General features: G+C 41.1%; 1 protein-coding gene across 2 annotated transcripts in view; it reads left to right on the forward strand.

Moving 5' to 3' along the window:
- Positions 1-9,829: 9,829 nt before the first annotated feature.
- Positions 9,830-27,423, forward strand: part of PDXK (pyridoxal kinase) — a 65,111-nt gene continuing 47,517 nt past the window's right edge. Inside the window, exon 1 of one of the 2 annotated variants that reach the window (XM_042457800.1) lies at positions 9,830-10,132. In XM_042457800.1, coding sequence (XP_042313734.1) covers positions 10,031-10,132 — 102 coding nt within the window. In that variant the 5' untranslated portion in view covers positions 9,830-10,030. The remainder of the gene's footprint in view (positions 10,133-27,423) is intronic. The other variant, XM_042457799.1, reaches the window with a different exon arrangement.

A 27,423-nucleotide genomic window follows, 5' to 3' on the forward strand; every position in this document is an offset into this window, starting at 1 on the left:
GCCGTGATTTAAGCTGGGGGGGGGGTCTTACTGCTCACATAGACCCTGTTCTTTTTTTGGCTCACATTCCCCCTAAAACAAGCATGTTTATTAGGGAATTTCTCGCTGTCATCTCTTCCGCTCCAACCCCAATATTTCAGAATACAGTATGTCAGGAAGCATATATATCTGCAGGGGGGGATAAAATCAGGGAATTAACAATAGGTCTTGAATAAGCTGCTGAAAATAGTTGGTGTGTGGGTGGATGTGCTTTAAAGGCTGCTTACTACTCAGTTTTGGGCTATGCATCATGAATCTGGGTAGTCATGTTGCAAAACTGAACATATTGCACCTGATCCTATCAACTAGGCTGTAGATGCTATCCTATTATATAATAGTTACAAGATGTGCTCCTGTATTTAAAGAAAACCATGTTGAATAATCTTCCATGTGCCACTTAGCAAGGTATTCTATAAAGGAACAGCCTGAACTATTGTGTTCTCACTGTGAATTTGTTACAAAGCTACAGTTTACATTTCCGCTAATGTTAAATGCATGCAGAATGTTCTCATACATTATTTCAGCAGTATGTAGTTTCAAGAGAGCCAGTGTGGTATAGTTAGTGGTTTAAGTGTTGCACTACAACTCTGGAGACCAGGATTTGAATCCCTGCTTGGCCAAGTGGCCTTGAGCAAGCCACACTCAGCCTCAGGAGAAGAGAAAGGCAAACCCCCTCTGAACAATTTTTGCCATGAAAGCCCTGTGATAGGGTTACCTTAGGCTCACCATAAATCGAAAATGACTGGACAACAAGTCACACTCTGTAAGCCTCAGAGGAAGACATTGGTAAACCTCTTGCCAAGAAAACCCATGATGATTCACTTTGGGTCACCACAAGTCAGAAATGGTTTGAATGAACAAAAACAACAACTCACTGCATTATCACCTTTGGTTTTCTCCACTTTTCATGGCTTCCTAAAAATGGCAAGAGTGGCATCTTTTTGAGAACAATAGAATAATGAATTACACAGCAGACAGCCTGTAATCTCATGGTGGAGCAACATACTTCAATTTGGGTGTAGTGGCACATTGTCTATGTGGATTAACTTTCTCCTTTCAAACTCAATAATATCTGATGCACTTCTGGGGATCAATGTATCTGGTGGTTCAGGTTGCTACTGAGTCTCCTTTTCTGGACTGAAGCAACCATTCACCGTTTATTTGAGAGGAAATTTTTGCTCCTGAAGATATCATCTATGTCAGTTAAGAGATAAGAACTTGTGATCACTGCTGTCCTTAATGGATGTGCTTTGAAGTTTCTAGTCATAAAATGTTTGCAAAAATCAAGGATCTTAATCTCCTATTTAATCTAGTTCCTCTGGATTTTTAAAAAGAACATTCAGAAACTGCCACTCTGTTTTTAAATTGGACTTCAATCTTATTAGTATTTTAAATATAATTCCAGTGTGTCTCTTTGGGGCCTGAAAAAAGTGCAGTGTATGTACTGAAGTTGTTCAGAGGTCAATAGCTCAGGACACTGCAATATTTAGCTTTGAGTATTAACTACTTTGACTCCTTTCCTCCTACATTGGTCTAGGAAGATCTTAGCCAATCCATAAAGCCTTTTAACTGTGTGGTCATCACAACCACACTCAATATACAGTTGTCCAATAGTAATTCAATATGCTATTGCTTTTGAAATATGCCAATCCTGTTGATATTCCTGTTTCTGTTTAAAACTTTATGAGATGTAAAATTGGTTTTAGCCCTCCTTTTAATGAAAACAAAATTAAAATTAAAATTCACTAAAATATTCTGTGTCACAGGTTGGTCTTGATAATATTACCAAATTTTAGTTAATGTCCACTTCATAATGTCAACGCCTTTACTACTTAAATTAATTACTAAACTTCAGTAAGCTGAGTTTCACAGGATGCTGCTAAACTTCACGGGAATGACAGAGCTGCCAAGGAAAATGAAGAGGCCTGTAACAGTGAGGAAACACCTTGGAGGAAAGTCACTGTTAGGAGCAAATCATAAAGAAGGGAATCAGAACTGTTCCAACTATGCAATCACTTCCTACACCTTCAGCAGTATAGCAGCAGTGAAGATGCTCAAATGGAAAGCCAGCAGCAAGGGATACAGCATGCCAAGGAAAGATTCAAGCTAACTGCCAACCACAACAAGAAGAAACGAAAGGTGCTGGTGGTTGGGGACTCATTGCTCAGGTATATAAGTGGCACCTGTGTGCCGGCCTGGCAAGATGAACTGAGAAATGTGCTGTCTTCCTAGCGCACTAATCTAGGATGTCACTGACAACTTGCCAAAACTCAAGAACACAAGTAAGTACCAACAACATGCCTAAAAACATCTTTGAGCAAATCTCTGATGATGAAGCTTTGGGCAGGAAGCTTAAGGTGTCTGAGGTGTGGTTCATCAATTCTGCCAGTGAAGCATAGCAGGCTACATAGATACAGGAAAATACTAAAGGTAAATGATTTGCTATATAGATAGTGTAGATAGCAGAGGTTTGGCTTCTGGGACCATAGTCTTTAATTCTTAGATGACTACTGACTACAAATAAGCTGCACTGCATGAAGACATGGTAGAATATCTTCGATAGCAACATGGTAAGACTGTTCAAGATGGCTTCAGACTAAATCACTGAGGGGTTGGTGATGTTATCAGTCCAAAGGCAAGAGGATGTAAATTCTAGAGAAGCTGAGGGAACGAATAGGATCCAAGGAAAAACTTACAGTATATTAAAAGGTGAGGACAAGCAAAAAACAACAAAAAACAGCTTCATTTATATACTGCTTCATACTGAACTAACAGTGTCTAAGCGGTTTACAAATTGTAAGCTAATTGCCCCCAACAAGCTGGGTACTCATTTTAGCGATCTTGGAAAGATGCAAACCTGAGTCAAGCTTGAGCCCTTTCACTGGTATTGAACTCGCAACCTTATGGTTTTGAGTGAGTGGCTGCGGTACAGGCATTTAAACACTATGCCACCAGGGCTTCTCAGCAAAGTTTCAAATGTCTGCATATTAGAATCATAGAATCATACAGTTGGAAGATACCACAAGGGCCATCCAGTCCAACCCGTGCCATGCAGGAAATCACAATCAAAGCATCCCTGACAGATGGTCATCCAGCCTCTGTTTAAAGACCTCCAAGGAAGGAGACTCCACTATACTCTGAGGGAGTGTGTTCCACTGTTGAACAGCGCTTTCTGTCAAGAAGTTCCTCCTAATGTTGAGGTGGAATCTCTTTTCCCGTAGCTTACATCCATTGCTCTGGCTCCTTCTTCTCTGAAGGAGCAGAAAACAAGCTTGCTCCCTCCTCAATATGACATCCCTTCAAATATTTAAACAGGGCTTTCATATCACCATATCACCTCTTAACCTTCTCTTCTCCAGGCTAAACATACCTAGCTCCCTAAATCATTCCTCATAGGACATGGTTTCCAGACCCTTCACCATTTTAATCGCCCTCCTTTGGGCACGCTCCAATTTCTCAACATCCTTTTTGAATTGTGGTTCCCAGAACTGGACACAGTATTCCAGGTGGGGCCTGACCAAAGCAGAATACAGTGGCACTATTACTTCCCTTGATCTAGACGCTATACTTTTATTGATGCAGCCCAAATTGCATTGGCCTTCTTTACTGCTTCATTGCACTGTTGACTCATGTTCAACTTGTGGTCTCCCTGGACTCCTAGATCCCTTTCACACATAGTTTCATTCAGCGAGGTGTCCCCCCAGTGGTACCCCGGGTTACGAATTTAATTCGTTCCGCGGCGCCGTTTGTAACCCGAAAGATTTCGCAACCCGAAAAAAGGCTTTCCGCTAGCGCTGGAAAGCCGCGGCTTTTAAATTTCATGCCAAAAAGCGCCGAAACACACCAAAAAAAATTTCGTAACCCGAAAAAACCTTCGTATCCCGGAACAGTTTTTTCCAATGGAACTTTTTCGTATCCCGGAAATTTCGTAACGCGATCAATTCGTATCCCGGGGTACCACTATCCTATTTCATTTTTCCACCCTAAGTGCAGTACCTTACATTTCTCCATATTGAATTTCATTTTGTTCTCTTTAGCCCAGCTTTCTAGTCTATTCAGGTCATTTTGAATTTTGATCCTGTCCTTTGGGGTATTAGCTATTCCTCCTAATTTGGTGTCATCTGCAAATTTGATAAGTATGCCCCCAATTCTGTCATCCAAGTCACTGATAAAAACTTGATCAATGCACCAAGTTTAGGAAACAAACAGTTAACACTCATTAAAAATATTACCTAATCCAACACCTTGAGCTTCAGTTACTAGGTTCTAATTCCATTTCTGAACTGTTTCATGTCTTAATTGTTTAGACTATTATCACAGACTATTAAAAAGAAACACATTAATACTTGTATATCACAGCAGGGAGCCTTCTTGCCTGCACAGACTACTACGGGGATAACTGAGAGGTATACTTTACAGTGATTTCCTCCCACAACAATCCTTACAGGCAAGTCTGTGTATGCATAGTCTGGACTGCATCAACAGGAGTATCAAGCGAAGCAGTTGTGTCACTCCATTCTGCTTTGATCAGACCTCACCTGGAATATTGTGGTCAGTTTTGGGCACCACAATTCAAGAAGGATATTGACAAACTGGAAAGAGTATAGAGAAAGGCTACCAAAATGATCAAAAGTCTGGACACAAAGCCTAATGAAGAACAATTTAAGGAGCTGGGTATGTTTAGTTTGGAGAAGACTGAGAGGTGACATGGTAGCTATCTTTAAATATATGAAGGAATATCATGTTTAAGAACTAACCAGCTTGTTTACTGCTGCTCCATAGAGTAGCACACAAACCAATGGATTCAAATTACAAGAAAATAAATTCTACCAAAATATTAGAAGGAACCTTTTCAGTGTGTGACAGTGGAATAGATTGCCTTGGAGGATGGTGGACTCTCAGTCTTTGAAAGTCTTTAAACACAGGTTGGAGGGGCATCTTTCAGGAGCGCTCTAGTTGTGTATTCCTGCATGGCAGTGGGTTGCACCAATGGCCCTTTGGGTCCCTTAGAACTCTAAGATGATGAACACACTCCCTTAAAGAGTGGTACAGTCTCCATCTTTGGAGGTTTTTAAACAGAAGCTGTATGGCCATCTGTCAGGGATGCTTTGATTGAGACTTCCTGCATGGCAGGGGGTTGGACAGGATGGACCATGTGATCTCTTCCAACTCTATGATTCTATGGTTCTATATGTGATTAGTTTCCCATATTGAAATAATTATAATTACTATGTCAACAACCCCAACTACAATGTCAGAAGGAGTTGGCTTAACATTTGAATAGTATTTTCATATCCTAAAATCTTTTCATACATAAAGCAGTTTACAGGTAAATTTGTAAAGCTCTTTGAAGGTTTATTTCCTATATATTTAACATTGCACAGTCTTTAAAAATAACATATTTTGCTTATATGTCTTTAAAAGCCCAACTGATCTTTGATAATGTTCAGTAAGGAATTGTGAGCCATTTTTCAAGACAACTCCAAGACTTGAGGTGATATTCTCCAAAGCAGTCCTCTTTTATTCTATCACAGTATGTTTACGCAAATGATCTACTGAACTGGATGGGACATATTCCCTCCTTGGTTTGTTTAGGCTTTTAGCCTTAGTGGGGTTAAAGTTATTTTGTTACAGTCTCCCCCTATTTCTCCTCTCTTTATATCTTTTATTTCTCTTATCATGATTTATTAATTTCAAGAAAAGCTGAACCCCTTTCTGAATGCCAGAAAACCAAAGAATACAGTTATAAAGTTAAAAAATACAGTTCATTCCTGAAGAATGGGGTGAGCATTTTTTCACCAAGACCAAATCAAAGAGGAAGGCACTAAGGTTAATGAGTCACATAGGGCAGCAGAAAAAGTATAGGCTGTTAGAAAGCTCTTGCAGGGATGTGTCAAAAGCACAATGCTACAGAATTCATTATTTCTTTTTCTTTCTTTCTTTTAGTTTCAATGTTGTGTTGCATTAAAACATAAAAAGCTTTTGGTACTTATTATTGGTTAAAATCTGGGCACAGATCTAGAAAATCACTAAATCATATAGGGTTGGCTTAGCCATACTTAGAGCAGACCTGTCTAAGAAAACCCATGAAATTTGTAGGGCCACCATAAGTCGATAGGCAACTTGAAGATGCATGCACACATACAAAGAGAGAGAGAGAGATAAGTTAAATGTTTTCCATCTATAATACTACATAACTAGATACCACAATAACAGAGGGAGTGTCTTCTGCCAATATGTTATGTCTGGCTGCTTCAATCATTGTAATGCCAGGCCATGCAAAATACCTCCACCTGGTAACAACCAGGAAGAGGTCATTTTGTGTGACTGTACCTTTCCCAGTCACAGGTAAAGCATGTAGCATTTCTGCTACAGTATAGATCCTAAATTGGGTTAAAAAAAGAAAGAAAAGTAAACAGGGGCCCTAAACTAAAAATAAAATGCAGAATTATGGAACAATGGATGGAAGCTACAGGAAAAGAGATTCCAGCTCAACATTAGGAGGAACTTCCTAAGAGTAAGAGCTCTTAGACAGTGGGACACACTCCCTTGGAGAGTGGTGGAGTTTCCTTCCTTGGAGGTCTTTAAATGGAGGCTGGATGTCCATCTGTTGGGAATTCTTTGATTGTGAGTTCCTGCATGGCAGAATGGGGTTGGACTGGGTGGCCCTTGGGGTCTCTTCCAACTCTATAATTCTGTGAAACTCTGAGGCAGATTGGAAATGGGTTGAAATAGAGTATATTTTTAAATATAACTTTGCAACTGTCTCCCTGGACCCAAAAAACCTGTCAAAGGTAATTGCATAACTTATGATTCATTATTTCCCAGACCTGCCAGATTTGTTGTATAATGACAAACAGAAATAGTTTTAAGGCTTGATCACAGGAATATAATGATTGATATACACCGTAATGTGTGACCGATCTTTATGAAATAATTGTATATCGCAATTGCTATGATGGGCACCATTCAGCTGACAGCTGGAAATATTAGAAGGCAGAGTATGTTATTTTATTTATTTCAAGGATTTATATCCCACCTTTCTCCCACAATGGGATTCAAGGCAGGAAACATAAATAAGGAATTCATTGTGGTAAATTAATCCAAATACTGTAAGTGCTTGTCTATCCTGTTTTAAAGACTTCTTGTAAAGCTGCCTTAGGCCATTATTGTTGTGGTCTTGTAGTTCTTGCTTATTGTTCTTGTGGAATGGTAAGTGACAAGTTCAGTTTTAGCAATGGTTGTTGAGGGATGAATGCAGGAGGAAAGATGTTGCCTGAGGCCAGGGTGGGTGGAAGAGCATATGAATGGTGGAGGGAATTTTGGAATGAGGTGTGTGCAGAATGGGAAGCAGAAAGGAGATAGGATAACTTGGCCCAGAGTATCCTCATGAGGCTGGGATGGGGGTGTTAACCAGTGTTGTAATATGTGTAGTTATAACACTGGTTAACATCCCAGTCTCATGAGGATTTTGTTGGCCAATTTGTCACATCTCATTCCTAGTTCTCAGCCTGCACACACTAATTCAAGAAAAATCTCCACCATTCAAATGATCATCCATCCATTTTGGCCTTAGGCAACATCTTTCCTCCTACCATTGTCCCTAAACAACCATAGTTGAAACTGAACTTACTTCACCACCAGACCCACAGATTTTAAATTTTTATGGCTGTTCATATTGTTTGATTAGAAATGTTCTTCGTGGGCACCACTTCACTCCATGCATCTGAGGAAACAGACCAAGTCTATGAAAGCTTATGCTTCTTTCACCAAGGGGTTGTGCCTCCAGTCGCCCCTTTTTCAGCCACCTTAGGGCCACGGCAACCACATGCCGTGGCTCCAATCTGGCCTTTCCAGGGTGCAAAAAGGAGCTGCAAAACACGGGTCCTTTTTGCACCCTGGAAAGGGCATGATAGCCGTGGCTATACAGTCCTCCTTCAGATGCAGCACCGGAGGAGCGCCATGATGCTGTGTGCCATGTGTGTGGCGTGTGGCGTCACGCCGCCCTGGGGGTGAAGCTGTGGCATGCATCATGTAGAGGCATATGCATCTGAAGAAGTAGACTGAAGTCTATGAAATGCTGCCAACTTCTTTCTTTCAGCCAGTCTCAAAGATGCTACAAGATCTCCCTACATACTGATTCTACAGACTAACACGGCTGTATCTTTGAATTCTACCAACATTGACAAGAAAGGTCTTATGGCACCCTAAAACCTAAGAAAATGAGCAATAATTTATTTGGCATTCACTGTAGCAGAGTGCAGCCCACTTCATCCGGATGAAGCATGGAGTGGTAGATTATTAATACTGATTTGGGTGGGTGGGTTGGAGATTGTCAGCAAACCTTAAATAAACCCTACTCAGCCGTGAAAATCCATTGGGTGACTTTGAGCAAGTCACATTCATTTGGCCTCAGAGAAAGGCAGTGTCAAACAAATCTAGAAAGGCACTTGAACAAATCTAGCTAAGGAAACCCCCCCCCCATATACCCTTTACCTGCCTTAGAGTTGCCATACAAGTCAGGAATGACTTGAAGGAACACACCAACAACAATTCTTACCAGTTTTGTTGTTGTTGTTGTGTGCCTTCAAGTCGTTTCTGACTTCTGGTGACCCCAAGGCAGACCTATCATGAGGTTTTCTGGAGCTGGGAGAGTGTGACTTGCCGAAGGTTACCCAGTGGGTTAAGATGGCCAAGCAAGGAATCAAAGCCTGATCTCCAGTCATAGTCCCACACTCAAACCACTACACTGGCCTTATGAAACATTAATTGATATGAGTGTTTTGAACTTTGGAGAGCTCTTGTAGCACCTTTGAGACTAATTGAAAGAAAGAAATCAGCAGCATGAGCTTTCCTAGACTTCTGGGAGTTGGAGTTTGTTGTGGGGCCCAGAGCGGAGCTCTGCTAGGAAAGCTCATGCTGCCCACTTCTTTCTTTCACTTAGTCTCAAAGGTGCTACAAGAAGATCTCTCTATATGATTCTACAGCCTAACATGGCTATATCTTTGAACTGGGCATTGGACTTTTCCTCCATTGTTTCTTGAATGGCTTCCATTTGGTGGTGCCTTGTCCTCCTTCGTGGTGGTTGGACATCTGGTCAGCCTGTCCTCTGAGGCCGAGAGGGTATAGCCCAAGGTGACCAGCCAGTGGGCTGAGGAGCAGGGCTCTTCTCCTGAGGGGTGGCCAGGCGTCCTACCTTTCCAGGACATGTCCTCCATCCCAGACTTCTGTCCAGAATGAATTCCAACATGTCCTTCATTTGGAGCATGACTAAGGGGCACGGATTCACATTTCTATGAGCATTTTGAGCTTTTCTTTGGACATGTCCCCCATTTTGAGTGTGGCATTACATTTCTATGACTTGACTTTGGTTGTTATTTTGTCATGTCCTCCATTTTGAGCTTGCCTGAGGTCGGATGATGCATTTACATTTATGCGTTTCAGCTTTTGTTTTGCAATACCCTTCATTCTGAGCATAACAGACGATCATGCATTTACATTCATGAGTGTTTTTAGCTTTTGTTTTGCAACATCCTCCATTTTGAGCATGACTGGGGGGGGGGGGCTGGATTCCTATACATCCCTCTTCCTCCTCCATTCTCCTCAGGAAGGCCCTCCATTTAGGGAGGCAGCTAGGCGCCCTCTGCGAGGAGGGGAGCAAGGAAGCCATGCTCCTCCCCTGGCGCTTCGGCGTCGTCGTCGTCGTCGTCGTGTCACGCGTCTCGTGTGAACCTCCCTCCCTCTTCCTTGTGCTGCTGCTGTGGTTGCCTTTAAATGCCTTTGGCGGGCGCTGCTCTGCTGCTTCTGCTGCCCTTTCCTCAGCCTCAGCCTCATCGTCTCTGAGGAGAGAGAGAGAGAGAGAGAGAGAGGAGCCCCTTTAGGTGTCTGCGGCGGTCGCCTGACAGACTTCGCCTTCGCCTTCTCCTTCTCCTTCGCCGTCCTTGGCGCTGCCATCGCCTCTGACCGACTCCGGAGGGCCTCCTCTCCCGGCATGGAGGAGGGGAAGAAGGAGGAGGAGTGCAGGGTGCTCTCCATCCAGAGCCACGTCGTCCGCGGATACGTCGGGAACAAGGCGGCCACCTTCCCCTTGCAGGTCAGCAGCAGCAGCAGCAGGAGGAGGAGGAGGAGGAGGAGGCAGGCACGGGGGCCATCATCCGCACTGCAGAAAGAAATAACCCGGTTTCAGTCCGCTTTCCTCGCTGCCACGGCTCAAGGCGACGGCATTCTGGGAGTGGGAGGCGGCTGTGGCCCCAGAGCCAAGCCTTGAGCAGTGGCAGCCTTCAAAGCGCCCTCAGACCGAGCAGGGATTCGAACTCTGGCCTATGTATATGTATATGTATATGTATACATAGTTGTGTGCCTTCATTTCCCACTTATGGTGACCCTAAGGCGACGAACTCATCCTGGGGTTTTCTGGCCAATCTTTTTCTTCAATGGGGAAGGGTTGCCCTTGCTTCCTCCCTGAGGCTGAGAGAGTGTGATTCACCCAAGGTCACCTCACTGGGTTTCCATGGCTGAGCAGGGACTCCAACCTTGGTCTCCAGAGGCCGACACACAAACCACTCTGCAGAATGACACCGCTTGACCTGCCATGGCTCCATCCTCAGGAGTCCTGGAGCAGCGCCCTTCCTTTGGCAGAGAAAGGCAAAAGACCTTGCCAAACTACAAATCCCAGGACATATTTTACATTCCATCCTTCTGTCCAGGAGGAATTCCAAAATGTCTTCCATTTTGAGCATGAATTTATATTGATATGAGTGTGTCTAGCTTTTCTTTGGTCATGTCCTACATTTTTCCTAAATGCCCTATGTGGTGCCTTGTCCTCCTTTGCAGTTATGACACCAAGTCGTCCTGTCCAGGGATACCCATAGGATGGAGGAGCAGCGTTTACAGCCATGTCAAACTGCATTATTTCTCCAGTGTAGATGCACCCTTAAGACGGAAATGTTGGGTTTGTGTGTGCAGAGATGTATTTCTCTCCCTTTTCTCTCCTCCTCTGCTGGCTTGTTAATCAGGCTTTACAAAAGCTCAGGAAGCCCACACTGGCACAAGCCCATTTTTTGCAATTGGCTGTGAAGCTGAGCAAAAAAAGGAAGGTGAGGAAAGCTTCCAAGCTGGTGGCAGTAGTTATTGTTACTGTTATTCCAGGTGACCAGATGTCATAACCATAAAGGAGGACAAGGAACCCCAAAATGTAAGATATTCAAGAAAAATGTAGGAAATGACCAAGTAAAAGTTAAAAACACACATAGAAATAGAAATGCATGTTTCTTAGCCATGCTCAAAACGGGGGACATTTTGGCATTCCTCCTGGACAGAAAGTTGGAATGTAGGACATGTCCTGGAATAGGAGGATATCTGGTCATCCTAGTTACTTAGACCTATATGTTCTACACCAGTGACCAGATGTCCTGACCACAGAGGAGGACAAGGCACCACAAAACGTAGGGCATTCAAGAAAAATGTAGGGTATAACAAAATAAAAGCTAAAAACATCAATATAAATACAAGTTCATGCTTAAAATGGAAGGCATTCTGGAGTTCCTCTTGGACAGAAGGTTGGGATGTAGAACATGTCCTGGAACAGGAGGGTGTCTGGTCACCCTGCTCCCAGCAGAAATGGCTGTGAATGCCTTTGCAGGCAGGTTCCTTATCACACCAAGGCTTGCCAAGTAGGATGAGGGTCAAAGAATGTGCTGAGAGAGAAGAAAGCAAGAAAAGAGCCTGTGTCAGATTTTAAGCTTTGGGGAAGTGTCAGTATCCACATTGGGGTTGGCCAGAACTGGCCCCCAGTTTAATGATAGCATAATCTCACTTTCTCTCTTTTATCTGTATTAATTTGGGTGCCTTAAGGTCTTGTCAAGGTTGAGCATACAGCACCTGATAATACCAGGAGTGATCCTTCTCTGACTACTAGGTTTTTAAAAAAATTAAATTTAAAAGCTGGATGTTTGCCTTTATCATACCTTTTGTTCATTAAGGGGAAATGTTTTAGATTGAACCTCAAATCCCTGTTTGGAAAATATGGTGTTGCTATGTTTCCTAAAAGAGATGTATAAAATGAAATGTTTTTCTGTGTCATGTGATCTCCCGAGCATCCGTAATGAATGGCCGGTTTATGAATAGTGCTATTTCTTCCACTGCACCAGGTACCTAGGGCTTGTCTCAGCCATCGAAAAGGTAATTTGTCACAGAGACAATTATTCTAAAACCTATTGTCCACTTTCAGAAGAAGTCTGTGGTGCCATCACACAGAGTGAACCCAGGGCTGGATGTTTGGGTTATAGCCTGAATCGGTACCATTTGTCTTCTATTACAGAGAACAGATTAGTTTTTATTTGAGTATCTCCATTCTCAAGGGTATGAAAACAGCCATTTTAATACCTTTAGTAACCCTGAGTTTTTAAATCTTTATATCAGGGGATTTGTTAATGTATTGCTCAGTATAAAACACTTATTTTACATAGTCACCTTGCATTAGTTAAAGAGGTTGTCACTACTATATTCTGTTGTGGTATTTAACATCAATTGTTAAAAATAAAAGAGCTGCTGCAATTGAAGCAGAAAATAATTATTGCTGTAAACTGCATTAAGAAAAGATGTCAGTTACTGATGTCACAAGTCAGTGCTCTTGTGTGTACTGAGCAACATTTTTGCCATGTTCTCAGTATACCTGGTAAATTTAGTTTGTGTGAACAAAAGCCACCAACTGAGCTCTAAGGGATGATAGCGTTTCCTTTCATTCCACAGGCTGCTACAAGGGGGAGAAACACATGGCCCTTCAGATGTTGCCCTAATTGACATAGCCAGTGGTGAGAGAATGCTAGGAATTGAAGTCCAATAGCCTCTGGAGGGCCTCGTGATTCCCACCTCTTGCCCTAGAATGACTTAGGGAATTCATTCACCCTGAACAAGGAACCTGATGAAATGTCACCATGAGTTACCATGGTGAAGATTAAGCCTTTTATTAACTTCTTCAGTGCTGGGAAGGGATTATTTTATATATTTCATGTACAGTGCGCCCGCGCCATACGTGGGCGTGCCATACGCGGCCTTGAGCATACGCGCTCAAGCTGTGGGGCAGAAGGGGCAGCGCATCCCATTCAATTGAATGGGCGCGCGCACCCGTTGTGTCCTGCACCGCTGCGCCGCCGCGCACGAGCCCCATTGTTTCCAATGGGGCTCGAGCATAGGCGGAATTCGCCTTACGCAGAGGGATCCGGAACGGATCCCTCCGCGTAAGGCGAGGACGCACTGTATGTTAGAGAGCCAGCGTGGTGTAGTGTTATGAACATTGGGTTACAACTCTGGAGACCAGGGTTTGAATCTCTGCTCGGCCATGGAAACTGACTGACTGAACTTGGGCAAGTCACACTCTATAGTTTTTTGTGGGTTTTTCGGGCTATGTGGCCATGTTCTAGAAGAGTTTCTTTCTGACATTTCACCAGCATCTGTGGCTGGCATCTTCAGAGAATGCTTTGCCTGGAAAAAGTGTGTGTGTGTGTGTGTACATACTCTGTGTGAGCCTGGGAATGCAGGAGTGATTTGCATGTGTATTGTTCTGTACTGATGGCTGGCCTCAGGTTGGGAGGCTAATACAAAAGAAGATTAATGTCTGCTAATTGATGATCATTATCTGCTGGGAATGCCCCTGACTCTGAGTGGTTTCCCATTTGCATTTGCCGAGTCCTTATTTTGCTATTCTTCAGGACTGGTAGCCAAATTTTGTTCACTTTAAGGGTTTCTTCTCTCCGGTTGAAATTATCCAGATGTTTGTGGATCTCAATGGCTTCCCTGTGCCATCCTGACATTGTAGTTGTTGGCATGGTCCAAAACTTCTGTGTTTTCAAACAGTTTTTTATGCCCAGGATGGTCTGTGGCATGTTCTGCTCCTGCTGATTTTTCTGGCTGGCCTAGTCTGCAGTGTCTCTCTTGTTCCTTGATTCTTGTTTGCACACTGCATTTGGTGGTCCCTATGTAGACTTGTCTGCAGCTGCATGGTATGCGGTACACTCCTGCGGCTGTGAGAGGGTCTCTCTGGTCCTTGGCTGAGCGAAGCATTTGCTGGATTTTCTTAGTCAGTTTGTAAGCCGTTTGAAGGTTGTGCTTCCTCGCCATTTTGCCTATTCTGTCTGTGACTCCTTTGATGTATGGTAAAAATACCTTCCCTTTGGATGGCTGCTTGTCTTCACTTTTCTGGGTTTTCCTGGGCCTGGCAGCCCTTCTGATGTCTGAGCTGGAATAACTATTAGCCTGCAAAGCCCGGTCCAGGTGCTTCAGTTCATCTCCCAAGAAGTGGGGTTCACAGATGCGTTTTGCTCGGTCTACCAGTGTTTTGACTGTGCTTCTTTTTTGTCCTGGGTGATGATTGGAGTTCTTGTGCAGGTATCTGTCTGTATGTATGGGTTTTCGGTACATTGTGTGACCCAAACATTGGTTTGGTTTGTGGATGACTAGGACATCCAAAAATGGCAGTGTTCCTTCCTTTACTTTTTCCATAGATAGATAGTATGACTAAGTTTAAGTCCTGTGTTCCAATATCTCTGGCCATTAGTGATGCTGCTAGACAGTATAGTTCATACAGTTCTTGCAAGCACAGTGCGTACAACACAAGCTGGTGGAAATAAAGAGGAGGAAACTGTTTCCTGAGGAAAAAGAAAGTTGTGACTTCTAACAAGTGATAACTGCATAACTCCTTTCACCCCTTTCACTTTTCTCTTTGTGTGTATGTGCCTTCAAATTGCCTGTGGACTAATGGCAACCCCATGAATATCATAGGGTTTTCTTAGGCAAGGAATACTCAAGTAATTTTGCCAGTTTCTTCCTCTGAAATATGGCCTGCAGCACCTGGGATTCATGGGCAGTCTTCCATCCAAGTACTAAGCAGGGCTAGCTGGCCCTGCTTAGCTTCCAAGGTCAGACAGAATCTGGTGCCTTTAGGGCAGTGGTTCCCAAACTGTGACCTTTAAGAGATTTTGGACTTCAGCTCCCAGAAGCCTCAGCCATGTTGGCCAATAATCTGGGATTCTGGGAGCTGAAGTCCTAAATTCCCTTAAAGAGCACAGTTTGAGGACCAGTGCTTTAGAGTATATAGGCAGCTACAGTTCAGCATTTGCAGCCTGGATTAGCAGTGCACATATCTAGTACTCTCTTCTGATTTTTTGTGCCAATCCTTACAGCACTAAAGGGCATGAAAGAACAATGTGGATCCTTCTTCCCTTGCAGTCTCTGAGGTACAAATATAGGCCAACTGAAATAAATTTCATTTGTGCTAAAATCCTGAATAGGAAATTAAGGGATGTAAATTCTACTAAATGCAGCAGGACTGAATTTAGAAGTGGCCAGAAAGTTTTATTTAATTATTTTTCAGACTGGCCTATGTGGCATCTAGGAAGTATATTGCTTGTACAGTACTTTGTTGCTGGAAATAAAAGCCACTTAGGGCCAATCTACACATTGAGAAGAATCACAATTATACAGCCATCCTCAGAGTGCACTGTTTTTCTCATGTTAAAAATGGTTTCTGTAGACAGCTGGCAGGGAGAAGGGGCTTGATGCTTGCTTGGAAAAGAGTCTCTTCCTGTCATTTAGTCTATTGCCACTCCTGTCCTGACAAATTAATAGCAGTATGTTGTAAATGATTTCAATGTGTTTTAAAATTATTCGTGATGCATTTTAAAGCAGAAGTGCACAATCTACATGTAATCCTTTCCTGCACCCTGTGTGCTGCTCAAACTGGGGGCTTCCATCTACTCTTCCTCAAATAACTCAGCTGGGCTGCAGTGGAGAAAATGTTGTTTCTTGACTTCTGGAGTGGCTGTAAATTAGTAGTGGATAAATTAGTAATGGGCATTGGTAGATTTACTGATAGCTGATAAACAATGGTAGTAGAGTTTTCTAGAAGATGGCAGCTTGCTGAGTTGTATGTGTGCATGTAGAGATTGAAAACATCACTTTTGGGGGCATAAATCCAATTGCTAGTTCAAATTAGAACTGAATCATAAGTAATTTGTTAAATGAGTTCCATTAATCTGATGGGTTTTGCTCACATTGGCATTGCCAATTGGATTTAGGGCTGTGAATTACAGTTCTCAGAATCCTTAAGTACTGAATGTCTTGAAAGGTACTGTTTGGAAACACTGTTTTTATGTTCAGACATTCATGTGTGACCTCTGCCTCCCCAGCCGCACTAATCCTAGATTCATCCCTCAAGTCTGAAACTGTTGTGCAGGACACCTGTCAAGAGATGCTGGGGATATAAAAAGGTCAGGGAGTTAAAGATGCACTTTCTGGGGGAGAAGTCCATTTGAAGTCCGGATTTCCCTGCATCGATTTGTAACTACAGAGAATGATAGCCATTCCTGAGCAGTTGTTTTAGAGGATAAATGTGAAGATCTGTCACAAATTATTGTGTCAATAGAAGAAGCAGTGGTAATGTGTGTGTGTGCCTTCAAGTTGTTTGTTAACTTACAGCAGCACCATGAATTTCACAGGGTTATCTTAGGTAAGGAATGCACAGAGGTGCTTTGCCAGTTCCTTACTCTGAACTATAGCTTACAACACCTGATATTCATTGTCAGTCTCCCATCCAAGTACTAACCAGGGCTGATCCTACTTAGCTTTAAAGATCAGACAGATTCTGGGGCTTTTAGAGTATTTAGTCCCTAGTGATGATATACCGTGAGTCCAATATGCCACAGTATTACAAGGATTTCCCTGGGATCCAGTGTGGTGTAGTAGTTTGAGCATTGGGCGGTGACTCTAGAGGTTGGGGTTTGAATCCCCACTCAGCCATGGTACTCTCATATTCTCTCAGCCTTAGAGGATGGTAAAGGCAAATCTCCTCTGAACAAATCTTGCCGAGAAAACCCCATGGTAAGTTTGCCTTGGGATCCCCATAAATTGGAAACAACTTGAAGGCACATAACAGCAATTTAGAAAGAAACCTGCATACCTCTGGCAACCATGTGCTCAGACCAACAACAGAAGTTGTGCTGTGTGTTCCACACCATCTGAGCCCCTCTATCTGAAATATGGCAGGTGAAAGCACAAGGCAATTATTATTTTTTTTCCAGTGGCAGCTGTTAACCATGGATATTTTTTTCCAAATTGTTTTGCCATACTTTTGCTATTTACTTTTCATCAGGCACTGAAAACTTGGCATTGCAAAAGGCATTCAGTGTCGGGCTTCAATGAGTTCTATATTACTTTATTCTGTTTTATTTTGACTGTAATCCATGAGTTTGGTTTTGCATGTGTATGTTTTTGCTAATTTGTGGGATTACTACTTCTACTTGATGATTGTTTTTATTGCTGATATAATTAACCTCTGAAAATTGGACTAAAATGTTTTAATGAATACATAAAGGATCAAGCCTGTTTATTAGTTTCAAATATTGATACTCTATTTAACAGCAGCAAATGCAACACTGAAAGGCAACAATAGTAATAATACATGCTATTGAAATATGAAAATAGAGTGGATATATGGTTCAGAAAATAAGCAGTACTTTATAAAAACACAGTGACTAAAAGGCCTGGAAGGATATAAACGTCTTCACTGGGCACTAAAAAGTTGTCAGGATCAATGCAAAGTGAACTCCCCTGAGGAAAGATATTCACCAGTGCTGGTAAGGTGCTCTCATAGGTCTACCTCTACTGGATTTATGAAACTAGGGGGAGTTAAAGAAGGACCTCCAAGGAATACCTTTATAACTAAATTCATATTGCTTTCAGGTAATTTGGAAGTCTCAAGCTTTAAAGGTTAGGATCAAGTGATAACTTTAGGACTTGGATGGAAACATTGCTTCTTTGATCTGTTACTCCTAGAATCCCCTAGGATATTGCATTTAAAAGTGTTCTTTCCAAGTTATTAAGAAACCATAGTTGTAGTATGCAACCAGTGTCTGAACAGTCTAACAGAATGAAACCCTAACTAACTTAACTGTGACCTAGACCAAATTGTTAGTCCTAGCTATAGTACACTTAAAGAATGAATGGGAACTTGACAAGTCAATACTTATTGTACAATACATTCCATTGATTCAATGTGTATATTCTGGATGGAATTAACAGTTGGGTTAAGGTCTATACATCCCTCCTTCTCTTCTCACCAAACTTTTTTGTGTGCAAAATTTACACATGGGTTGAGTTAAATATTGAATGTACTTAAATAAACCTTTTCTAAATTGAAATTATGTTATTTTCTTATAAAATGTTAAAACATGAATATGCATGACTGTGTGAATGAAAATATGCACACTAAATCAAAAATATTTTTATTCATATACTATGTCAAGTGTGTGGGTAGTGACGTCATCATGTAGATGTAAAGAGGAGGTCTCAAAAGTAAAACATTTGAGTGCCACTGGTCTAGTTAACCCTTGCAGCTGAGATGTATGATAGAGTATGCCTGCATTACAGAGAGGAGAGGGGTGTGATCTTGTGTTATGCCCAGCTCACAAGTTTATGGCAGAGATCAAATTTCACCACAGTTGTAGTCCAAAAAATTAACTTTTTCAACTTCTGGATTTCAGCCAAACACTTCTTGGTTACTCCCTTTCTTTTTATAATAGAAATCCACCCTTTCTTTTCATATCAGTAATCTGTCCTGTTTGTATAAAATTTGATAGTGTAACAAAGACCCTTTCTGACTGAGTCCTTTGATAGTGGAGTCCTAAAAGTCAGCAGTGAGGCCCAGGCATCTTGCCAACCCCTCTTCTTGCCATCTGGAGCAAATCTGAATGGAACAGAGGTAAAACCAGTGGGTCTGAAATATTCCATATCCCTGTTGCAGCTTCCCTTCACCTACCATCTTTGAAGCAAGGTTCAGCAAAGAAGTGAGCTCGGAGAACCCGTCTTACCGTTGATTGCAAACCAAATAGTTTTGAAATCTGTTATGAATGTAGTGTCTCTGTGTTTGGAGAAGGAAAAGAATGTGTATGTGTCGTATGTCTTTTCCCCATCCTCCTCCAGAAGATAATCATAATGCAAGTCAGTGCAGACACAGACGTCACAGCGTGCCAGTATATGCTCTGATGCAGTGTAGAAGCTGTGAGGCTAATCTGTGCTCTGTAGTGGCAGCTGTTTCTGATGGCGGAGGTAAATGGTCTTTCTGAGGAGTGGAACCTCTGTAGGCTAAATTGCCCTGAATCAGAACTGAAAGATGCTTCAGCATCCTGACTCATGCTGACGTTTCACCCCTTTTTATAGAGGAGCATGAAAGCCGCTTAAAACATCAAAATGAGCTGTAGTAAGGAAGGATTTTTCTTATTTAAAAAAACTGTAGTAAAGATATGAGCAACCTATGTCTGAAGCTGAGCAAAAATAATATAAAATAAAATCCTTGCAAACTTCTGCATAGTTCAGAAATCAGGGCCCATCTTGTACAATTGCACCATGGGAAGATTGCTTTTATGCCTGCGTTTACCTCTATCTTGTGTGTCGACAATCTACTGTTAAGGCAGGGGTAGATTTAGCGAGGCCACATGCAGGTCCTGGACCCCACTTTTCTGGCTCCTGAAGCCCCCCCCCACTAGTCCCCCAAAGCCACTCATCCCCCCATTTTTTTTAAAAAAAAAATTTGCCTTCAAATCACACAGAAAGTCATCAAAATGTTTGCAAACCCACAGAAATACAGTCCTCCAAGCACCAGGAACCCAAATACCTCTGTTTTCCTCCAGCATACCTCTCAAAATGGTTAGAAGAAGTGATGCAGTTTCTTCCAGAGGAAAACAGGCATTTGAACTTGGTGAGTGGGGTGCGGTCAACAGTAAAAATTGGCCCTTGGCTCCTATAAAGATGCTCACCACACTGCTAAGGGTGTGAATAGTTTGATAAAGCACTATGAGATCATGTGTGCCCATGATAGGGTCACCATAGGTTGGAAATGACTTGAAGGCACACAACAACAACAAAGTGGTACCTTAAGGCTGGCATAACTCAGAAATGATTTGAAGGAAGTGGAAGTGATACAGCTAACATGACAAGTTCTACGTTTCCTCATGTTAGGAATTCAGAACTATTCTTTGTTGCTGATAAGATGTTGAAGTCAATCTCATCTCACCGTAGGGGATTATCATGTTCCTCCTTAGTAATATGTAAATAAATAGTGAGCTCCACTCCATGAAATCTTCTACACTTTTTTAATATAGTGACTGGAGAGTGATGACTTTGTTTTCTCACAGCTTGATGCCTGTAGCAACACATTTTTGATTGCAGTAGGAGAAACATCTGCTGTTTTGAGAAAAGCATTCCAGATTCAAATGAGGGCAAGGACATTGGAAAAGTTTTTGATGGCAGCTCCTGGATTCATCCAGTCATCAGGGAACTCCAGTTCTAAAAAGTAGTTTTTATTACCCCTATAGATAAGTACTAGCATTGCTTTTTAACCTTTAGAATCAGACTTTGCACCTGACAACAACACAATTCTGTGTTTGGAAACTTCAATTGGTCCAAAGAGCTATAGCCAGATTGGGGCTGGCTATAGGAAACACACTGCCCTCTTGTTGCAACAGCTTCACTGGCTGCTGGTGTGTTTCAGGGTACACTTTAAAGTGCTGGTTTTAACCTATAAACCCCCTTATACATGTCAGATCCAGGTTATTTGAAGGACGATATTCTCCATTACAAACCAGCCCTTGCTTTGAGATCTGCTTGGGTAGCCCTTCTTCTGTCCCATCATTGTCACAGATACATTTAGTGGAAACACAGGGGAGGACCATCTCAGTGGCTGCCCCCAAGCTCTGGAACTCTCTTCCCAGAGCAGTTAAACTGGTACCCTCCCTACTTCCTTTGCACTGACAAGTAAAGACATTTCTGTTTGAACAGACATTTGATAAGGCCCATCTTGGCTAAACAACGTACAGGATCATGCTAATAGTTGTGCTATTCTAATGATAGATGTTTTAATCTGATTATAAATTCTTTTGTTTAATCTTGTATTAAGTTTTGTATCTTGTTAATTTTTAACCACATGTTTTTTAATTTGTTGTAAGATGCTTTGAGACTTGAACTGGGAAAAAAGTGGGATAGAATTACTACCACCACCACCACCACCACCACCACTACTACAAGCTATATAGCTGTAAATCTGTAAAGATTTAAATTTGGGCAGTTGCTTTTTGGACACTTGTGACCTCTTCAAGGTCAAAAATAGACTAAATGAATCAGCATTATTGCTCCTTTAAATCCTGAAATAGCTAACTCAATACCTCTTCCCAGTGTGATGCTTTATTGTTGCTTTGTTTCTTATCAGTTGACTATACACTGTAATGCATTATTTCTCAGGTAACATATCTCCCAAATCTTAATGAGTTTTTGGTGCCTTACTGTATTCTTGCAATTGCAGCCAAACCATCTAATACTAATATATCACGTTGATGTGCTGTGTTAAATAATGGAGAACAAACTATTGGGTTGTACCAACTTATGACTGGTTGATCTGTGCTGGCCATTATGTTTTGCTGTGCAGTTTCTCTGCCTCTGTGAGGAGAGAGGCCTAGTTGAGCAAGCATGTAAAGTCTTGTCTGGCTTCTTCTTCTTTTCCCGAGGGTAGGATTTCTGAGATCGAGTCATGTTGATCACATGTTTAATCTAGACTTACAGCCCCATAAATCTCAGTTTCCCCTTTCCCTCCACAGTATAGCACACCTGTAGTCTACAGCACCAAAAAGTAGTTGGACAAGAAACTCTCAAGGGTCTAGGTTTGACAATGATTATGTTCAGCAGGCCATTCAAGCAGTACCTACAAAAATTGCATCGTCTATAAAGTCAGTAATGGGGCAGGAGCCCTGTCTCTTATTTTATCTGGCAAACCAGAAGGCAGGCATATCTAGGCGATGCCTGAAATTCAGATTAGAGCTTCAAAAAATTACTTTTTTGGACTATAATTCCCAGAATCCCCTAGCTAGCATGGCCAGTGGTCATAGATATGTCTTGTGGCCATGCCACCTGGAATAACCTTTGAACTATAACCCAAAAAGTAGCTTTTCCAAGATTCTGATTCAGGTGCACATGCATCTCTGTGAACAGGTTTCTCCATAGATGATATACTGCACACGCTTGGTAGCCAAATTTTTCCTCCTTCTTTCCTATGAACTTGTATAACCTCATGGATTTTTTCCAACTTCAACAGAGGACAGAATTTCGGCTCCTCTTTACAAGATATTTAACACCCATCACTGCACCTACTTGTCTGGGTTGGGATCTACACCTACTAATAAATGGTTTCTCTCTTCATTGTATGCTAAAATTAACTTTTCCATTGTTCTGAAAGAGGGTCTTTTTACAGTAACAATTCTTTTTCACTGTTGCTTCTATGACTGTTTCATGGTACACAAGATAGACTTTTAACACAGACTAGGAATTAGTTGAGAGCCAGCATGGTGTAACAGTTTGTGTGTTGGACTAGGATTCTGGGAGACCAGAGTTCAGATCCCTATTTAGCCATTGAAACCCAATGGGTGACCTTTGGCAACTCATTCTGTTTGAACCTCAAAGGAAGGCAATGGCAAACGCCCTATGAACAGATCTTGCAACATTAGGTGAACTTACTCAGGTCACATTCTCTCAGACTCAGAGGAGGACAATGATAAGCCCACTCTGAATCAGTCTTGCCAAGATATCCTTATGATAGGTTCGGCTTAGGTTTGCCATAAGTCGGAAACAACTGGTAGGTACTCAACAGCAACAAAAGAGGAACTACTGTAGTTGTACCTAAGATTAATTGCTTTAGGGTTAAAGAAAAGAAGAATATGTCTCATTAGTGTAGTTTGTGTGCAGATGCCAACAGTGGCTAAGTCTTATTATAGTAATGGCAAATGTAATGAATTGGTCCAATGACTTCTTTTAATTAGCTGAAATGAAGTGGTTCCTTTCCTTTTTTTAAAAAAAAAAAGTGTGTTATTTTAGTTTTGATGAATTCTAAGGGGGACCTGTGACATATTTAATCCAAACATAGCATGCAAGCAGATATAGTGGAGTCTTTCCCTACTGTTTTCTAGTGTTGAGCATGCAATAAATAAAGTATGAATAGAAGGGGGAACTTCTGTTGCCTGAAGCTGGGCAAGGAATCCTTATTTTTCATATTTTCTTGGCTTTGCAGGGGAAAAGATGGCAACATCTGGCCAGAGCTTATTGATTTGGATTTAACTTTTCTTTCTCCATGTTTTGGAAGCTTTTAGCCCTGCCTAAGGGTTGAGGAATGAAAAGTTTCCATTTTCCTATTTGAAAAAAATGAATCAAGTATTCAAATGAGCCATTATAATCCCCCCGAGGTGGCATCCACGTCTGGTGGTGGGACAATGGTATAAAGTATATTTATAAAATCTGGCTGTAGATATGAAACTGTGTATCTCACAGTCTCATTAATTTTACTTGACAGTCCCAGAAAATCTGGGGAGGGGGGTAATCTCATCTCAGCTATTGAGAACTGCAGTTTAATAAGACAGAATTCTTCTCCCCTGTATCTAAAATTGATTGCTTGTTTTGAAATCACAATAACTTTCAAATGGCCTGCATCCATTTTAAAAAATAAAATATTAATCTTCCAGTAAAAGTCTTGCCTGCCTGCAGGACAACACTGGCTGCTTTATAGTAATTTTAGTAAAAGAGACATGCAGAAAGCCTTGAGAAGAGTGCTGTATCTAATTGGATTCTACAGTTTCTGTCTGGAAATTAACAGCTAATCTGCCACTGTGATACATTAAAAAGAGGCATATTTATTCAAATGTAGTCTCTTAAAAATTCTGTTATCAGTGTGGTGATATGTGCTGATAAATCTACGATTTTATCTGTACCATTAACAAACTGTGTTTTCATTTCATCATACTTCTCTAACATTACTTCTTTTTTTTTTAATGGAACAGCTGAAATTTAACAAGATAATTGGTTCAAGTATGTTTGTTCTTCTGTATGGTATTGTAACTCTTCATGTGCGATATTGCTTTACATTATTAAAGAAATACAAAAAAGCAGGTTTAAACATATTCTAAACCGTTTAAATCATGTTTATAAAGCTCAAAATAGGAGTTCTATAAATGTATAAATTATAAAATTATGAATAATTTAAAATAATTGTGTATATTGTATACTTGTATAGCCAGTTATACAGTATATACTACACTACATAATATACCTCGTATGCGCTAATACTGTAACATTAATTTTTTATTTGGGGGTGGCTTTTTTAAGAAACTTAGGGGAATTAACATTTTTAATTTGTTTTTAAGCAAATGTTCATCGATTTATGATACAGGAAACTTTTTTTTTCAACTTTCATATGCCTAATGTGGCATATTGGTTTGAGTGCTGGACTATGACCCTGGAGACCAGGGTTTGATTCCCAGCTCTGCCATGAAACCCACTGGGTGGCCTTGGGCAAGTCACCTGTTTTCAGCCTTTCAGGGGAAGGGAATGGCAAACCTCTTCTGAACAAATCTTGCTAAGGAAACCCCATGATAGTTTTAGGGTCGCCATAAAATGACCTGAAGGCACACAACAACAAACAACAATATGTGTTTGAGTGATAAGCTGAGAGCAACTGTGGCTGGTATTTATTGCATAATGGTTAATGACATCCATTCCCAATCTCACATTTTGACCCAGGGACCTCAGGGCTTGGACCGATCCTGAAGGGCATCTCTGCAAGACTCCTATCTGAAACCAATTGTCCTCCAATGTAGACAGTCTAGATTACACTGAGCTAGATGGATCAGTGGCCTGACTTGATATATGAGGCTGATCAGGATGCTCCACTGTCTGTTACTGGAATTGGGCACATAGGGGGACTAGGCAAAAAAGTATAGGAGCCATATTGGACTTTTTTTTCTGGCTTTGGCAGTTTCTTTTTTTGATGCCATATCCACAACACCACCTCCGCATGAAATCTTACCCTTATCACATGAAGCATTTGCCAAAAGTTATTTGATGCAGGGTAGTTTGTTGTATTGATAAGAAAAAAGAGCATTTGATAGTTGCCTAGGCAATATATAGCCTTCTTCTTGTGCCCATACCCAAGCACCAGAGTGAGAATGCTTGGGTGAATTCCCTCTCTCTTTTGCAAGCATATATGCACATACATACACCAGTTTAGAACTATGGGAAAATATTTTTGTTTTGTTTTTATTTTAGTTTGATTGTGATTTGAGCCAAGGAAGAGTTTGAATACATGTAATTTGAGGCTATCAAATTATGCACTATAGGGTGATGTGCTTGCATATGTTAATCACTCAGCTCTCAGATTCAGTAGTTTCAGTGCTGGAAATAGAGATTATATCCCTAACCCTCAGTTCTATGTAAGCTTGTATGCCTAATGTGTGTGTACAAATATACATACTGAACTGCAAATGACTATAATGCTTTCAGGAAGAAACCTTTTGCAAATAAAAGGAGGGAATGACTCCGTGTAATCCAGCTGCAAAGTGTTGCAATGTACATTAAGAAATGTAGCTTTCCTGTTAAATTCAGCATATCACTGCAGTCATGATCAGCCTCAGTACAAGCCATAGCTCTAGGCAAAGTGTCATGATCACCTTTGTGGGATGGTTTTGGATGTCATGAATGAGCAGCACATGGTTAGTTATTATTTTTATTGCTAGAGAGAGAGAGAAGTGTGCTTGTGGAATTTTCTGCCAACTTCTAAAATTTGCCTCTCCTTTCACTTCTGTGTGCTTTGACAGAGAGAAAGGTGCCCTTTGCTGCTATGCTCTTACATAGCCTAGGTCAGTCTGCAGTAATGTATACCTCAATACCTCTGTTTTGACAGTACATATACCAAGTGCATTTAAATTTGGACACATCATTTGTTAGAGTGAATGATCCTGATCCAGAAGTGATACTGCTAAAGTCCCAATGAAATCAATAGGACAAGCTACCAGTCTATGACCAACCTATGTTTCATTACTTTCAGTATTACTAACCTCCTTTCATTGGGACAGATATGTGTAATAGGTCCTGTTTCTAAGGCTTGAAAGAGCCATACAGAGTGTAATTCCTAAGGTGGAATTTTCTCTGGAGTGGTATTCAATGTGGTGCAAGGGAATGGAGGTGTAACTTTGAATCAGACTGCCCCATGAATGTTCAGAAGTGATTTCTCTCATACACAGGGTATGAGCGAGGAGCTAAGATCATTTAGTATTGGACTCGTTTTTAGGTTTCCATGTTCACTGTGAACCTTTTGGATTGAATTCAGACAATGATATATGAGGCAATTTAAACCTGCTGTTGTACAACCAGTAAATGCTTTGGCTTAGTTGTTTGGCTATCTGTATCTATTAGAAATTGCAGTGATGCCTTTTTCTTGTTTTTAATGACTATTTAATCAAAGCTATAATTCAGCACAAAGTAGACAATTTTTCCCCTGATAGTGACATCCTCTGTTTAGTATGAAGATGGTATTTAACTTACTACTATGAAAATGTTTTCTCTTCTAGGAGTTTAGGCTCTGTAATTATTTTGCTAGTACTTTCAGTATCCCTGTTTCTAAGAGGAAGATTTTGATGTATAGACTGGCTAAATTCCAAACGGCCATTGAAGGAAAACAGCTTGCTTGGAATTATACAGAGCAGACACATTGTGCAATGCAACTCGGAACATATTGACTAAGTGCATAAAGTTGTGAGCGGGTAGCCAGTGACAGGTGAAGAATTCAGTCCCTGGCTAGAGGGCATTCATCACAAAGCAATAGCCTGGAAGGCAATCAGTGGTGATTTTGATGTGGCCTTGACTGCTTTTATCAGGCAATAACCATAGTTACTGCTTGCTTTAGTGAACCATGACAAATGATTACCAGCTTGACTTCTTTCTTCTCCAATTAAACTGTATGAAATGACCTTATGGGTCTTGTTTCATAATTATTTGGTCATTCCACTCAGGCTTTTAACTGACTGACGTTGTTATGATTACTCACAATTAGAGGTCACAGCAAAGAAACTATACTAATGTTGATAGCACATGGAATTTAAAAAATAATACTGTAATTTGTATCAAAGTTTTTAATACTAAATAAAAGAGTAAGAAAAGTAAATAAGAACATTAGAAACGTTAATCTAGAGAACATTAGTTGTACATAGTTGTACATGTGCCACGCTGGAATCAATATTAAATATGGTGAGCTTTATATTCAGTTTTATATACTGTATATGTAATTCATAGTCATGGCTCCACCCCTTATTAATGTCATTAGCCATACTTCTGTCATTATGGGTGAGAGTATGTGGTGCTGTTGAGAGAGGATTCTGCTTCATTTTGTTTAAAAAGCCTCTTAAATATAAATTGGGGGAGGGGGTGCTTAAGTGATAGACAACAAAGGTAGGGTTTTTTTTTTAAAAAAATAGCTCCCTTTTAGCAGCTGTCCTAGCAGTGTTAAAATGTGTCAGAGGTGCC

The sequence above is a fragment of the Sceloporus undulatus genome, chromosome 3 (assembly GCF_019175285.1).
Source record: "Sceloporus undulatus isolate JIND9_A2432 ecotype Alabama chromosome 3, SceUnd_v1.1, whole genome shotgun sequence".
In the NCBI taxonomy this organism is placed as follows: Eukaryota; Metazoa; Chordata; class Lepidosauria; order Squamata; family Phrynosomatidae; genus Sceloporus; species Sceloporus undulatus.